Raw genomic sequence first — 18,122 nt, 5'->3', positions numbered from 1 at the left:
AAAAAGAACGTAGATGATGTCATCAGACCATAGAGAGAACTCAGAACTTGGCTCAAGTGTTTTTTGCACAATTTCTTTTCAATTCAACAACAAATATACATATATAAAAAAAAAGTGGACCAGCAGGCATGCAAAACATTTCTAGTGCAGTTAAGACACCGCCCTCCGCCCACCGCCTCCGCCTTCGCTTAGCATAGTTTGTGTGCGTCGCTTTGCCATGCTAAACATTTTTTGTGCAGCTTTTTGTTTTAGGAATTTGTTGCTGTCGCCCATTTTGCCGTGTTTATAAAGAGAACGAGAGGAGGAGAGACAGAGAGAGAGAGAGAGAGAGAGAGAGAGCGAGCTTGCGGCTTTTGGCCGCTCAGGCCATAGACTTTGGCCCACAAAACCGACCTGCCTGGGATTGTCTTTCAACCTGATTTGCTATTCATGAAAAGGCTAGAGGCAACCGCCTTCGCCCAAACCCTCACCCTCGCCTCCACCCACTACAAGACTCTTTCGTTTCGGCTGGGCGAGTGTTCTGCCAAAGTGGTTAAGAAAATGCCAAGCACTCTTGGGCTGCATAGATTGTGGCAACTCTGGTGCATAATAAAGCTGCCAGAGCCAGCGCTCGCGCCAGCGTGCCAGCGCCAGCGAGAGTGGCAAAAAGTTTTTACATCTCACAGTCGAAGCATATCACAATTTTTGTGAGCTTGCCTTGGCCTTTTTACGTCTAGCGCTGCTGGCTAGCGATTAGCTCTCGTTTAGTTTGCTTTTATGGTTGCTGCCAGCTTGTAACAGATGCTCTGTTGAGTTTACTTTTGGCCAAATTGCTCACTGATTTTGCAATTGAAATGCAAACATAGTCTGTACACAGCCAACAGCTGACGCAAATCAAGTAACAGGCATACCCAGCAATTGAGCTAACAAGGCTAGAATGAGCGATAACTATACGATAAGTATGCCCAAGAGTATTTGCAGGCTGCCCACTCGCTCATTGGTAAAAACAATCTCAGCTATTCACTGCACAATTCCCTTTTTTTTTGTGGTTTTCTGATTGCAGCGCACAAATCAGTTTGAGTTTAAGTCTTTGGTCTTTCAACGCTGTTTGTGCAACGTGCGGCATTGAGCGCCCTAATCTATGCCATGAAGCCATCCAAGAATACGACCAAGGTGCAGTCAAGCCGAAGAAACCAAATGCTGCAGCAACTTCAAGACTTAAAGCATTGCTGTGCAGTCGGATTTGCTGACGACAGCTGCAGGCACTTTAAGCTAATGGAATGCAACATTCGCGCTACAATTTGCATATTTCGTATAATTAATGTTTGACATGTGCTAAGGTGCGCAGCATAAACATACCCTGTCAAAGTATTGCTAATCGCTTGTAAGATTTTTAAATATATGTACTTAAGCCAACTTAATAATGTTCAAGATCCAATTCGTCGTTGATTTCATTTCAATTGTTTCAAACTATATGTAACATTAAATGAGAATGAACACCTTGTATCCATTCGGTATGTTTACCTATGCACAATGGCAGTTGAATAATGCGCATTAAAATGCAATTAGCTGGAAGCATGTCTTCACACATGTTCACACCCACACCCACACCCACGAATATATATGTATGTATGAAGATGTTGTGCATATTTTGCATGAAAACAAAACGCTTAAGCTTGGCGGTTTGGCTTGAGGGTCTTCTTACCGGTGCTATAAGTGCCTTTCAGCTTAGTTTAAATATGTGTTGTTTGTGCGCCTCAAAGTATGCTAAATTTAGCAAAGGCAGTGCATGGCGAAGGCCGACACCCACACTTCTACGCTCACATAAATTGCTGTGAAATGAGCTAGAAATTAGTTTATGACGAAGGTTGGCGTAGTTTTCTTCTTTGCCGGGACTTAGGGCAGTTATGCGTAAGCAATTAAAATATGGATGAAATGAAATTTCAGGCCTTTGCATTTTGTGTCACATACGCGACCGGAACATAATCACTCTGAGGGGGTGTGAGTAAGATAAGAATAGAAGCACAGATGTGAATTGACATGTGGTTGTCGCAGTTTGTTTACACAAACTGAATGTGAAATTTGTGTGGGCGTCGAAGGGCGTGGCACAGTTAAGCTACTGAAGCTTATGTAGCGACAATGCTTCTATGGTGCTTCTACGGAATGCTTAGCGATGCTATCGATAAATAATGTTTTCCAGGTGCGTGTGTAAGAGTTTGTTATAAATCAACGTTCATATTGTATTCCGGTTTTTCACAAGAGACAACAGGGCTCTAGACAAAGACGAATGGCTAACTGGTTTAAGTATGTTTGTGGGTGGATGGGTTGCTATGGGAAATGTAAATGAGCGCTTAAATACGTGTGCCATATATACGTTGTGTGGTGTTTTGGATTTAAATTAAGCTTTTTTTACTCAGAGCTTAGGTTTTATTAATAGCTTTAGTCCTTTTTAGCTTTAGTACCTTAGCTTACTAATTTATTTTTGGGCAGCTCTTGATTTATTAGGACTGTAAAATGTAAATACATATAAGAATATACTTATATGAAAGCAGAGAGCAGCAATTAAAGAACTTTCAATTATGACAAAATAAAAGGTGTTTAGTTATCATTTTAAGCCATTACATTCCAATCCATTGATTCCTACAATATTTTGTATGCTAATTTTTTTTATATAAAAAAACTTTGCTTTAAAATATTTATTAAATAGACTGCTCCCTCCTGTAATTCCTTAACCCTATTCAGGCTAATGGGAACCACATATCTGCTCTTAAAAAAGTAAAGTTGATTAAACTGTTCAATGATGATTTCAAAATATGAGTTTTGTATACTCCTCAGCTTTAAAATCTTAAATTTGCCACAAGCTTTTGGGCACATTGTATAGCTTGGCATTAATTATAAACTCAAGCTACCAAATTATACCACAAATTTCATTAAATTTTCCATTTATGCCTAGCTAAAGCAACCATAATTGCAGCCAACAAGCCTGCACAGAATGACTGCCACACATTCATACATACACATAACACATATGTATACAAATACACATTAAAAAATTAAACAAAACAAGCACGCAACAAAGCTTTGCGCAGCCAACACTGTGATACACTTTGATTCACGACTTACAGCAATTTTTGCATACGCAAATTTTGAATGTATTCGGTTGCGCTGTAAATTGTATTGTATTGTAAAATATAAATAATAAAATTTATTCTACATATTTGTGGGCAACCGGAAGGAACTACCAATTTTTAAAATAAAATCGTTCTGCGATGAGAATAGAAGTAGCTACAAATCAAGTTTGGTGCTCCTAGCTCTAACAGCTTCTGAGTTCTTGCTGCTCATACAGGCAGGCAAGCAGATACAGCTCAATCGACTTATTTTCTTGCTTCTGCCTATTAGCTGACACGAATGACACGTGACATTCTTTTCCATTTTCTATTTAAAAAATGTCAAAGTGTATTATAATATAGGGTTAGCTGACCCTAACACACTAAGAGCAAAATGCTGTCTAGTCCATTTACAGTTGGCAGGAAGTGCGCTCAAATGACTTTTGTGCCACATTTTATAACTGTACAAGCTGCATGTGCGTCTCGTTTGAAACGGAAGTGCTTTTAATTAGCACATAAAATTCGTGGAGCAACGGGTGGGGTCGAGAAGAGGCAGCGTTCTTGAATTGCTGTACATTTAATTACGTCTTGCGAATTAGTTTCCAACTACTTCCGCTTGCGATGGCGCCATTTTTTTTTTTTTTTGTTTCACTCTCTCTCTTCAAGTGTCTTTTATTGAACCTACTTACGTGAAAAAAGCTTTGCTTTTCTACGAAGCTGGTACTTTACTGCAGCTGGCGCACTTAAACTTTTCTTTATGTGCCTGGCATTTCATCATGTTTCCAACACTGCTTATTAAAAGCGTCTTACAGTTATGAGCAAAGTTTCGCGCTTACAGCTGCCGATGATGTCATCAACAGCAGCAGCAGCAATCAGCGCTGGTGACACCAACAATAGCTTGTTACCCACATTCTCCAGTTTACATCATATACATAGCCGCAGCTTAGCTTATCATAAAACCCCTTAGAGCACTCGCCCAAGTCTGTTCTGTGTATATTTTGCTTCATGACATTCCATTCTATTGACAGCGCCGAATACCTTGAGCTTAGTGAGTGCGCCAATGAGCGTGTGTGTGTGAGAATGTGCGTGGATTTATTTTTAAGCAGCAGCAGCACCCTTTTCCTGCTTTAAGATGCTTAGAATACTTTTTGATTATGCGCTCATTATAAATACATGATAAGCAACGCTTTCATAGCTTGTGGCCCGAAATGAAATGTCACAGTGGGTTATGAAAATGTTCGCTAGCCGCAACAAAAAAAAAACGAGCTCGAACCCTAAGCTCTTTGCTTTTGATGATTTCAGCATACTTTTACTTCTATATTCGTTCATTCGTTACTGTAGCTTTCGGTTGCCATGTTTTGTTTTGGGCGGCTACCGCCTGCAGGTTATTCCGGCTAAAACCGCAGAGTCATAAGCCCATTAGCCTCGTTGGGCATTGTTTCAGGTTTCCTACCTCAGCCTGCTGCTCTTTTTTTCTTTGCACGTCTGCACATCGCATTGCCTCTTGCTCTGTTGATGCGGAAAATGAGTAAGGAAACAGAGACGCCCTTACACACACACACACACACACTCACACGGGCGAGCAAGGCCAACAAAGTCGACAAGGTCTTGTTAGTTAAATTATGCATAAATACGCCTACATGCGTGGGCGTGGCCGATTGCCTACACCTTTCAGACACAACAGTTTGTGTATCTTTATAGATAAGTAGATTAAATGACATTGCATAAACATTTTACATCTAAAAAGTGCAAAGCCAATGAAACCCAAACAAAATGTTAAATTTAGATAAATAGAAAAACAAATTATTGTACATTTGAGTTATTGCTTTTGTCAATTCATTTTCATGTTTCATATGCAAAATTCAATTTGTTTTTTTTTGCTGGCCAGCATGGAAATTTCAAAGATTTAACCGCGAAAGCAAAACTAATTTCACAAAAAAAAAACTGAAATTGAATCCATAGAAAACTGTGATTGCCATTCAGAAGTCGGAATAAGCTGCAATTGAATTTTGTCTTGAATTATTCCCAGAAATGTGTACATTGGCCAATAAACCAGCAACTGTTACTGACAGAAATTTATGGTCACTAAAAATCGCTGCATAAATCAAAACAGTTGCTGTCGTTAGATGCTCGATAAGAATTTTATTTTCAATTTGGACGTTTGCACAGCAAAAATATTTCTTAATTTTCTGAATAAATTCAATATTTATAAGCATTTTTTTCATTTTTGTTTTTTTGAGTTGCATTTCTGATTTGCTGAAATTGAGCAGCGAACGATTTGCTAAATTGATAATGTCACATAACGCATACGCCACGTAATACGAAATGAATGTTTTGCCAGCAGAACCCATGAAAAAAAGAAACAAAACGAATGTTCATACATATATGCAGTAAATTGAAATGCAGAACGTGTTATCCCCCACATCCAGCCACGCTCAACTTTTATCTATATAAAAACTGCTGCTGCTGCTTTGCATTGCGTTTTTTGCTGGCGAAATAAATTCATGGAAAATTTAAGAAAATAAAATACGATGAGATGGGCGAAGAAAGTGTGCAGAATATTTTGTCTTGAGCAAAAGTAACGAAAACAAATGGCCAAAAAGACAGACAAGCGAATGAAAGAGAGACAAATGTAAAAGACAGGGCAGCCATTTTTATGGCGCTAAAGGAAAAGTGTATTACAACAATAACAACAACAACAACAGCAGCAATTACAATGCTAAAGTAATATGCATGCAGACGGCTTTCAACGGTGTGCGTGTTGGCCAAGAGCAGGGGACAAGTTAAGCGGGCTTGGGCGGGACTGTCGGCTGAGCTGTAATTTGAATGGCGCATGCAAAATGTTGAACATTTTTAATGTCCATCTGGGCGCAGATTAGCATAAAAGCTGCTGACTTTGCCAGCTCTTCGCCTCTCTGTCTCTCATTTTTTTGCTCTGCTTCTCAGTTTCTCAATTGTGAGTGCTTGCGCCTGACCCACACCATTTTGATTTTCACACTGCTGCTTCCTTTTTCATAAGCGTGCACTCAGCTGGACGAGGAGCGAACAGTCAATGCGACCCGTTGCTTGTTTTATGTCTGCTTAGCTTTAAGCACTTGGCCATTATGCAATTCTCAAAATGGCTTGATTCTTGTTCTAAACGCTAAGCTTACGCGTTTTATGTGCTTAAACGCCAGCAGTCATTGAAGTGACTAGAGGGAGTAAACTATAACATGAAGTGGGCTTTAGCTGAAATTATTTCAGATATGTGACAATGCTAATGCTGCGTTTACTTTTCTTTTATTCACAGAATGCGCTCCTTTATTGAGGAGAATGAGAAGAACGATCCATTGATTAATGCGCCCGATAAGAAGAACAATCCGTGGGCCGAAAAGGGCAAATGTATCATCATGTAATATTATCGTAAACCACAAAAATACCGCAATGATAAACAATCCTCAAATCAAATCTACAATAACCACAACAACAATTTGAATTCTGCAAATGCAAAAGCAACAACAACAACATTACAAACTACAGATCAATACCAAAGGGATCAGGCAAATTATCTAAGCAGTAATCAATGTAGCAGCCAAGTAATCAATTCCCTAGATATAATCTCAGTAGAGCTGCAGCAACAACAACAGCAGCAGCAGCATTACAACAACAATTATTACTATTATTACAACTACAACTTAAGCTATGCACCACCGGCACCACACGAATGCCTCCTCGTTGGCACCAAGGGTCGTCTGCAGCAATTGAAACGACGCACACAACACGAGCTGCAGCAATGGCCACTGCTCATGCAGCTGGTGGTGCTGATCCTCTGGCTGCACGGCAAGTTTTGGCAGCTAGTGCGCGAGCACTTCATGATGCCTCGACGGCGCTGGCATTAGAATGGATGAGCGATGAAGATAGATGGGGCAGTGGCCTGGGATTGGAATGGTTCAGTCATGGGGTATGCAGTAAGATCTTAGCTTAAGTTGTTTAATTATGCAACTCTTTCAAACTCAAAACTCAATAAATATACAACTAAAAATACCCTTCAAATAGTACACTGAGCAACAAAACTAATATGAAGAACAAGCAGAAGCATATCGAGTACTGCGTACTCGATAAACTCATCATAAGCACAATCGCTCTCGCTCTCATCGTTGTCGCTGTCGTCTCGTTACTTTCTCTATGCGTTTTACTATCGCTCTCGTTGTTTAACTTTCTCGTAGCTCACTCGCTCATCTCTGTGGATTCTTTTGTAGTCGCTATTTTGCTTTCAGTATTTAGTATTTCAGTAGCATGCCTGCATTTATTCCAACTTTTCAGTTTTACTTAAAGCCATCATCATCATCATTATCATATATCAACAATTCATACTTCCACAGTCGACAGCGCTACCATCATATCATTAGCCAAAAATGAGTAACTCTTTCCTACATGTTAGGCCTCGATAAATGTAACCCACCCACATTAAATGAAGTCAAGAAACTCTACCAAACTGTTTGCAACCGATTTTGGTAACCCTAGTAGCATATTTATGAACATTTGATTTAACCTAAACAAGCCTAAAATTAAATCCCAACTATTTTATGGGCAGTATTTTACACACGGTTTCCATTTCGTAGGACCAGCCACTTGGCATGTAGTAATGAGACAAGAGATCTTGCTGTTTCATTACCAACGTTCCATGTGAGCTGCATCCAACGAAACGAAACAATTTATAACACAGAATTTTGGAACAAGTTTTTGACTTATCAATTTTGGAACAAGTTTTTGACTTATCCAAGCTGCTAAAATCTTTATGTAGAGTAACATACTGTTATGTGTGGTAATGAGATAAATGATCTTGCTGTTTCATTGCCAACGCGTCGATAAGCAAAAAACGGTATGCCAAAGGAAAAAACAATTTACAAAATAATTTTCGAAAAAAGCTTTTTTGACTTGAATACACAACTTGCTAAAATCAAACGCAAAACTTTTAAACAAAGCAACATATTTAGTTCTTACCAACTTTGTAGCCAATTATAATTATATGAATTTTATGTATTGTACTTAGCGTAATATTCACATGTTTTGTGTAGTGCTTTTTAGCAAGGCAAACGCAAACGTAAACCGTAAACCGATAACCGACAATTTTAAGTATGTTTTTCTAATTACACATATAGTATACAAGTACATTATATATGAGAAAACCAAATCAATATATGTACACTTATATGCATATGATTTTATATACAATATACATATGAAGATATACATATACTTACTTATATGTTTAAGCAAACGAACTATTTAAAGGCAGACGCTGTAGTAAGTCGATGATAATATTTATTTAGTTTTAAACGCTATGTTTTAACCTTATCTAGATGAACGATTATTATATACGCAGAAAAAAACATACAGACAAGCAAACAAATAAACAAACAATACAATACATAAAAACACTCAAAAACAAACGTCAACTAAATATGAAAGTAGTGCAAAGATAAAACTTGATATTGACATTATATACTACAAAATAGTTGATACATTAGTGAAACGAAACAAAGAATAATTTTTAGAACAGCAAAAGTTAATATTCATGCGGAATCAGCTTACCTTTATATATTACATATATACCGCAAATGGACTTGAGAAGCTGATTTCCGGGAATCGACAAAACAAAAATTAATAACATATAAATTAGCAAGTATATATACTTATTGAAAGCGCTGTTCAGCTGCAGGCGTATGTATTATACACATATATACGCTGTATAAAATGAATACTTTTTATGTGTTTACGTCAAGTGAAATACTAAGTTACATAAACGACTATGATTTGAATTAAAGTTAGACTTCTTTTGTTAAAGACAACAAACATTATATGCAACACAACACCAAACACTAGTCAAACAACGAGGTTACCAAAAAAAATGTTAAAACAATTCAAAAATCACAACCCACAATCTTTAAATTTAACTTTAAACAATTAATGTCCGCAGCATTAATGAACTGAGCGCTTATTAAAAAGTATGTAATAAGCAGTAAATTTTACACATAAAACATGCTAATACTAAGGCAAATACCACACAACGAGCTGCCCACAGAAGGAGGAACAGCGGGAATGGAATAGTGGCGACTTAATGCGAAGTAAGCGTAGTGCTTACTATACAAATATCTAGAAGAAGATCTAGGGAATTCTAAGAAAGCGTCAGCTCTCAATGTAATCGTTTTGAGCACTTGAAACGAATGGCATGAAACAAGTTTAGCGCTTAAGCACAAAGTAGCAAGTGCTACACAATTACTACGCTAAACGAAAGTCTCAAGGATTAACCGAAGCAAACTACGAAATAAAATCACATACACACAACAATAAAGGTATTGGTGGTTAAAAAAAATGTAATGAAATTATATATTTAACGAAAACGTGAAACGATGGAATAGTACTTACAATCAAAAGCGCTGAGCTTTGACAATGTTAGCAATCGCTGCATTACCAAAGCTCACAGGCATAGAAACGATTGGCAAGTGAAACACGCAAACCGCGCTGTGTTCCAAATGCCATACCGTTGTGCGCCTGGGTAACACAGAATTGAATCAAAGCATAAAGTTCAAGATATATAGTAAATTATGAATGTATAGCATGTAGGCGTCACTTACTGGAAGCACTTCAACTGAGCCACAAAGTTAGCTCAGAATATTTTGACAGTTTTTCAGAGAGTTTTCCCACAACCCATTGTGGTGCACTCAAGAGCGCACTAAGCACGCCGAGTATGCTGGCAAGGAGCTCAGCTGAAAGGGGTGTGAGGGTGCCACTAAAATTGAGCGTGCCAACGCAGTTGGAGTTGAGCTTAAAGTAAATGAATAATATGAAAAGTATACCGAGCTGCTGCTGTGGCTCAATTTTTGCTCAAAGGACACACGCACTTTCTAAATATTTAATCGTTAATTCAAAATAAAAATGTTTAATTACCATATAAAAAAAAACACAAAAAATTAATGTTGAGGGTCATATGAGATGTGGACAGTTAATGGAAAGTTATTATTATTAATATCAAATATCGAATATATAATACATATATATTTAGTGATTTCTCCAAAAGTTCTAACGGTAAACGAATATATACAACTTTATGAATGTTATATTAAAATTACAATTAATTATTAAAGACATAAGAAACGTATTTATTCAATATTATTATTCGTACACACAAACAAAACAAAACAAAAGAAATATTCAAGCTATTAACATTACATTAAACCACTCATAAGCAGATGAAGAAATGTGCATGTTAAAACAAAACTCAATTAATCACAAATCTAGCTAATAAGTGACCGTTGGCCAGTGTTGCAAAACGACACAAATACACGAAAGAGTACATCATGTGCCAAAAGCTGCTGCGCCATAGTCAACAATGAAAGCTAAAATATATAAATCAATTCCCTAGCATGTAAGTTGGTGTTAAAAGTTCATTCCAAGTGTTTAAAACTCAATATATAACTAAATATTATACGGACATATAACAAATACTTAATTATTTGTATTGCTTAAATGTGTGCAAAAGTTAAAGCAGCTATATAACGAAAACTTATTAAGAAAAATTATTGTTACAATTTAGGGTATTAAGTGACGAGATTTTAAGATATTTGGACATATAGTTATAACAGCCTAATTTTAGTTAAAAAAATACGATTGATTCTTAAACTTGTCGAAATGCGAACTCGATAAACAACAAAACAATTCACGGTGCCGCACAACAACAAAGGCTATACCAGAAACCAAAGATAAATACAATTATAATTTAGAAAATACTTAACAAAACATAGCTAGCAAGTAAGTGAATTTTAACGCAGCAAACAACAAAAACACGAACACCAAAAGGTCAAAGCATTACCACAAACAAACAAACAAATATAAAATTATTTAAAGCGAAGAGATAAACTCGTAATATTATGATATAACAAAATGTATTTAGCTGTTAAAACAACAACTATTTAACAAATGAAAAATTTTAAACGAAATCGAAAAGGCAAACAGCAAAAAAAAAAAAACAAACAAAAAACGAATTACGTAAACAAAACAAAGCATAAGTATGATTATCATTAAAGGAACTTCTCTAAATAAAAGTAAACTTTGAAAATCCTTAGCGGAAAAACTACCCTCTCTATAAAAAAAAACAAAAAAAAACCAAAAAAAAAACTAAAAAACTAACAAAAAATATGTTGCTTGTGTTTTATTTTGAAACCCATTGTCATCTCAGTAGCACACCAAACAACCTGAAGTTGCTTTTGAATCTACCCCCAAGTATGGTATGATATTTGATGATGATGCTGCTGCTTTAAGCTTTGCTGATTTGCTTAATTATTATTTATAATTTTGTAATTTTGACATTTGCTTTAATTTATTTATGCTTGAACTAAGCCTTATGCGCCTTGGAAATATTATGCTTGAAGTCTTTTCAGCCTGCTACTAACAGCGTAAGTATACATGCAACACCTGCAATTGTAACTGCCACTGCTGGCGACAGTTCATCAGGCACCTAATTCTTGGAAAAGCACCAGCTGTTCTTAACTTACTTAAAAAAGAAGCTGCAAAACTTTTGCAGCAAGACAAGTTTACTTTTAGATGGCAGCGATAATGCAAGCAAAATGCAAAGTTTTGTAAACAAAAATTGTATAAACTTATCCAACGGTGCGTATGCGTAATGAAATTAAAAACAAACAGTTGCAAGATGTCAGACAAAGGCAAGTGCATTGACAAAGAGAGCAAGTAACGCAAATTGTGTAATGTGTACAGTCGAAATTCTATTGAAACTTTAGTTACTACTAGAATAGCATAATTAAATGAAGAAGCAAGAATCATAGAAAGAGAAAAGCTAAAATGTCAGAGAACTGCTATTAAAAGTGAACTGTGCAAATGTCAAGCCGACAACTCAAATTGAATAAATTGCAAATACAAAAAGTACAATGCAAATGCCAAGAGTCTGCGTCAGGTATATTAATTATTTTATTACTTTTTTTTTCCATTGGTTATTAGAAAAAATCACTTAAATTTTGAAATAAAATATGTTAATCTAATATCTCCACTAATATCTCTTAAGACCTAACACTGTTTTTCTACTTGCCTAAATTGATGACTTAGATTAGAATCTATTTAGAAAAGAATACCATTTCCGAAATTATGAATTATTCAAAATGAAGTTTTCGCATATAACAAATATTTTAAAGCGTATACTTGCCAAATTTAAAAAGTATTAAAGTTGGGTCATTAGTAAAGAGCATGCTAAATTAAATTAAACTCTATCTGCTTACTTAGTTTGATCAAGAATATATATATTTTACGAGATGTACCAAGTCTCTTTCTCCCTGTCATAAAAATGTCAGTGCCTAAATAGAGTTTTATCTGTAGTTTAAGCAGCGGATGCCAGACGGAGAAACACACAAAAGAGCTTCAGCTTTTCCGCGGTCCGCCCATTGTGGTATCTATAATGAGTATATGATATTAGATATTAGTATCTGCATTGTATGGATGCTGCTCTGGAAATAATGAACTGGCAGCGCTAATATGATGGGCTGTGGCCAATTTAAGAAATTATTCGTTCGCCTAAAAACAGGCAACATGAAGTCTTACACATGTCGTTAGGTTTAGCAATTTTGCAAAAAAATTTCGTTCTCGAGTGGCGAAGAAATTTGCATACTTAGACACATTTCATATGCAAATTGCGTGCGGCAAGCAACAATGTAATGCAAGTATGAGCTCGACTTGAACAATACTCATTGCCAAAACTAAGGCAACACTTTGGAGCTTAAGCTACCTTGTTGCTTGAAATAAAGTCGACGGAAATGGCAACCTTTGCTGAATTTATATGCCAATTGCCACAGCGTAAAATGAATGCGACCCTTGTGAGCGATTCAAACAAGTCACAGCACTCTTCTCTGTTTGCCGGGCCGTGCATATTTATGTGTGCCACAGGAAGTGTCCAAATTATCATGAAGCTATAAAAAGCAAAGTAAGAAATGCTGGCTTAGGTGGGCATCCAAACAAAACACCCAAAAAAAAAAACACACACACACACTCAAACAGAGCTTGACTGATAACAAATGTCCGCATCAAGTATTCATTCATTCGTTTCCGGTTTGTCTTTTTTTTTTTTGCTTGTTTTTGTTATTTGATGCTTACTTCAATTGGCAATGGCTACATTATCTAACTAGCTGAGAGCAGCGCAGCTGGAAGCTGTACCTCCAGAGAGCTCGCCAAAGGCGCCTAGCGGCTTGACTGATGAGCCCTAAATGTGTTTGGCTTTGCGAATAAGTCAAACTCTAAATAGATCCGACAGCTGGGGCAAGTTAAGCTGGGAAAGTGCAACAAAACTTTAGAGGAGCGCTGGCGCTGAAATTCGGTGCCAATTTACATTTCTCTATTGTTAAACAGTTTGCCTATAAATTTAATTGCTATTTGCATTTGTCATTCATTTGCATGAATTATTTACACTCTGCGCCCATTTCATGTTTTATTCGGAAACAACAATAAGCCCAGAGCGCATATGTGGCGCACAATTTTAAATATTATGCAAATCAATGTAATTTTAGACAGCATAAAATTGTTTTGCATTCTAAGAGGAAAATTTACATTTTTCAAAAGGTGTGCTAGATTATCTCTGTATATTTTTAATTGACAGCAGCGCCAAAAGTTCGACGATGCTGGCGCCATTTTGCCGTCACAGTGACGCCATTTGCCAGACTCTGGCAGCTGCTGTCTTTCTAAGCGTGTGCCTCATTAAATGCAATTCGTAATGCAATTGACGTGACACCCACCCACCCACACAAACAGCAACTAACCTAAGCTAGCCCCATTGTGGCTGGCCTTGTGCTTTGTGCTGTGTGAGATGCAGTTTGTTTGATTATGAAAATGACTTTGTCGTGGCTTGTGTTTTGTGTTTTGGGTTTTTTTCGCTTGCCCTTGCTGATTTTTAATGAGTCGACAGTATGTCACTGGATGCTGCTGCTGAAGAAACTGCGTTAAGTCAAGGCTGCCAACCCACAAGAGTTACACTAATTAACACGTCTGCTGGCAAAAATAAAATTTTTGTTGAACTTTTATCAAGCATACGCAGCGTGTAAGTTGGCTTTAACACGAGTGGACAGCAGCCAAGCGGGGGAAGCCAGCAGTGATAAAGGTTACACATTTTAAAGCCAGCGAAATGGCGCCACAGTTTACAAACTGTCGGCATTCTTGTTGCCTTTTATATATTTTCAAAACAAAAGAGCACTGGCAACGAACGAGTAGAAGGCAGCTAACGATAAGCAAAACAAACAAAACAGGTCGACAGACTGACTATATGACAAACTGAGTAACTGGCTGCCTTTTTATTCAACTCATGCCCCCCCCCCCCCCCCTCGCCACGCCACGCACAAGTACTCTTGCAAGCTGCCACGTGTCTTGATTTATATTTCATGTAAAAACTGAAGGCAAATGATCAGCTCTTTTTTTGGCTTAAGTTTGCTCAGTGTTTATCTTGTGGCCGCCTAACGCATACATCTGACCGAAAAGTTTGGCATATTTTTTTTGGGCTTAAGACAAGGACATTGCGCCAGCAGCAATGTTGCTTAACGAGTTTTAAGTACAAGTTTAAGTGAAATTTTCGCATAAATAATTTAAGTTGCTTTTGCGAAATGACGGGGCCAGTTCGTCAGGACTTAATCAGTTTTGGTAAAGCTTGACATCTTTAAATATTTGACGATCCGCGCTCAAGCCTCTTAATTAAATAAACAACTGACTCATTCTTAAATGCAAACATATGAGCAAGGCAGGCAAAGTTAATAACCGAAAATAATAATCAAAGCTTTTAGCCATTGACTTGGGTCGCCTAAAGAAAAAAAGTTATGCAAATTACTTTTTGTGCTTGTAACCCTTTGTTAGCTGAAGCTTAAAGCCTGAGCACCTGCCAACAGACAAAGCTGCTTAACTAAGTATACGCTCAACACTCAATTGTGTGGCGAGCTGCCAAAGCGAAAGTTTCAGCACAAAATACAAAAACTACTTGGGAGGGGTTGCAAAAACGACACAACAATTTGTTCAACAATTATCAAGCGAATTAATTTGCACGCTACAGTGGCATACAGGGAAGTGCTCTGCTGCTGGAGCTATTCAATTAATTTTATCATTACAAGTTGGCAAATAACATTAACGATAAGCAAAAGGCAGCCACCAACAATGCAAACAAGTGTAAGTGGGAGGGTTTTTGCTGTCGACGCTTTGGTTTGGCAACAATTTGGCAAATTTTGGCTTTTTTATAGAAAACGGAATAGGGTGTCTTGAGGTTGTGCAAATGTATGCACCCTGTAAAGTATATATATTCTTGATTAGCACTATAAACTGAGTAGATATACCTTTGTCCCAGCTCTAATGTAATGCAAAAAACGATTTACGCCCACAATATTAAGCCTGCCTCAAATAAATCACACAAAGGCCTAATCATATTGTCAACCGATGCCGAAAATTTAAGAACTCTCGGACAAATATATATATCAATCACATTTCAAAGATCCATGTAGAGAAAGCTTTAATAATTGCTATGCTAGTCAAATTAAGCAAATATATGTGGATAGCTACAAGCAAATGGTGTACGTGCATATATTGAGAGTGCACTGAGTATTTCAAATACTTATATTGAACAGCAACACTTAGTTGCTGCATAAACATAATCCAAATACCGACACTTACTGCTCTTACGTAAACAGAACTCATGTACCCAGCACATTTCTAGTGTAATGCAATATGATCGTCCTTGAATGGAGCGGTCAAAAGCAAAGTCGAGTCAGCATTTCCATGTCTTGGTTGCAAACATTGTTTACAGCTTATTTTCTTTAAATATATCTAAGAATCGGTTATATCTAAAAAGTGTAAGCGCCATTTTTTTACTTTATAAAATGGTTGAATGCAAACCAATCAACGCAAAAAAAAGCACGATTTTTGAATTTCACAGCTTAATTCGGCATGTCACTCCATGCCGCAGTACTTAAAATCCCCCTGCCAATGTAAAACCACCAAGATTTTCTTATTGTGCTACTAAACATATTGCAAATAAATATAACTAATAAACAAAAACTTCTTCAAATAGTGTTAATTTTTTTTTCAACGATATATACGGACGATCGTTCAGTATATGCACGTGCTTTCTGTACATATAAGATTTAAATGTTTTATACATATACTATCATTAAATACATACTTCTTCTCTCCATCGGCTTCTCTGCTAAAACAGCTACAAATTCTTAGATAAGTTATTTTAAGAATCATTGTATAAGACTTTAAATCAAAGACCACACAAACAATCGGGAATGTCTCCAAACTGATATTCATCTCAACTTACTGGAACCAACTTTTACACTTCATTTCGTAATAAAACAAGCAGAAGTGAATTTTTTTCATCTTGACACTTTTATAAAAAATTTAATGAGTTCTTCTTCTTTTTCACTTACCATTGCTAAAGCTGAGTCCTAATTTAATAAAACTTTTGCAATTTTTTAGTTATTCTGCAGCAAAACGTTTGCTCAGTTGAGATTATACAGTATTAAATTCATTGCTGCCTAATTTTGCAATAGAAAACACGCTTTGACTTCCTGCTAAACTAGTTAAAAATTATCAAATGACTTACCTCATGGCTTTGCCTTCAGTTCTCAACAAACTACGCAGCAAAGAATGCGCCTGATTGTAAAGCTTAGCAGAGACTTTGCTTAAGTATGTCACGACGCATAGCGAGCGTTGAACTTGGCTCAACAGGCTCTCAAGACGCTAATGCGATTTGCTTAGCACTTCACACACCAAACTTTGCAGCAGGCTGAGCAGTTTTTAATAGAGAGAGACCGCCAAAGCCAGAGTCCTTTAAAAAATAGTGTAGTAGGCTGTTTCAGTCTAATTTAAATAAAAGTCGCGGCAGTTCACTTTTGGCGCGCTCACTTTATTTCGCAATTCATCCAGAAGTTGTCTTATAGACTATGTTATGATTGTTTATTGTTGTTAGAATCAATATGCTGTTATTTTCGGGCGAAGTCTGCTGTCAGCGCGCCCACTACAATGGAATGTGATCGATTTACTGATTTTTAGAGTGCGATGTGCATTTGTCGGGAGAAACGCAGCTGATAGTACATCACCAATTTTTTACAGGACGGGACGGACATTGGCCTACCAACCATTTCACTTCGTTTACTTAGGTGTCAGAATACTGTAAGCTTTCAGCCCAGGGCTCGTCAGATCCATATGGCCTTACCTGTCATCTTGCCGGAGATCGCCCTTTGGTTGCTGCTTTGGTTGCTATATAGTTCTACATCCCTTTTTAACATTAACCAATGTAGACTGTAGTAGTCTACTTCAGGGAGAGCAAGTGGCTGAGCACCAAGAATGTTCATAGTTGTGGCAACGCCTTGAGTTTAAATTATGCGCACCAGATTCCTGCCAAAACATGAACAGGATATGCGCCTTCAGTTAAAGCACACACATGCATCAATGTGTGTGTGTGTGTGTGTTAGAGATTGTGGGTGGGGTAGGGAGGAATTATGGCTTGGGTCTGCCTCTCGGCACTTTACAGTTGCCGATTTGTTGCTTAGTCTTTTTGTTGTTCAGCTTTACAAAATGGTCAGTATGACTGGCACACGCTGCGTATACGTAATCGCCTTTGTAGCACACACTCATATTCCTTACAAAGCAAGCAAGCTAGCTAGCTTGCCGTGGCAATGTCGCATTTTATTTGCCCATAACCGTTGACTTTTACACGACCACAGAAGCAACAACAGCAACAAATACAACAACAACTACAACAGCAACTACAACAACAACAGCAACAACGACAACAGGGAGAAGAAGAATACAACAATAACCAAAAAATGTGTCAAGAATTTCTTCACAATTGTATGTGGCGTGCCCCACACAAGAACAAGAGTGGGCTGCTTATAAAATGTAGTTTACTCGATGCGACGCGTTATGCATAAAGATCAGGCAACAATTTTGTAAAATTGCAAAAGTTTTCTTAAATATGCTTGCCTTGCGAAATCGGAAATTTTATAAATGAATCATATCAGT

At 37.2% G+C, this 18,122-nt stretch overlaps 2 protein-coding genes across 3 annotated transcripts in view; both read left to right on the top strand.

Moving 5' to 3' along the window:
- The window catches only part of LOC108607786 (guanine nucleotide-binding protein subunit gamma-e), a 44,078-nt gene extending 37,492 nt beyond the window's left edge, over nucleotides 1-6,586 (top strand). Inside the window, exon 2 of one of the 2 annotated variants that reach the window (XM_017998826.2) lies at nucleotides 6,376-6,586. In XM_017998826.2, coding sequence (XP_017854315.1) covers nucleotides 6,376-6,481 — 106 coding nt within the window. In that variant the 3' untranslated portion in view covers nucleotides 6,482-6,586. The remainder of the gene's footprint in view (nucleotides 1-6,375) is intronic. The other variant, XM_017998825.1, reaches the window with a different exon arrangement.
- LOC108608299 (CG43733) lies at nucleotides 6,491-7,109 on the top strand (the record flags this gene model as incomplete). The annotated part of the gene is made up of 1 exon (XM_017999630.2): nucleotides 6,491-7,109. A coding segment is annotated over one exon (474 nt), but the record flags the coding sequence as incomplete, so codon positions are not given.
- Nucleotides 7,110-18,122: the final 11,013 nt, after the last annotated feature.

The sequence above is a fragment of the Drosophila busckii genome, unplaced genomic scaffold (genome assembly GCF_011750605.1).
Source record: "Drosophila busckii strain San Diego stock center, stock number 13000-0081.31 unplaced genomic scaffold, ASM1175060v1 chrUn_07, whole genome shotgun sequence".
Lineage (NCBI taxonomy): Eukaryota > Metazoa > Arthropoda > Insecta > Diptera > Drosophilidae > Drosophila > Drosophila busckii.
This window is presented reverse-complemented; position numbering and strand designations above follow the sequence as displayed.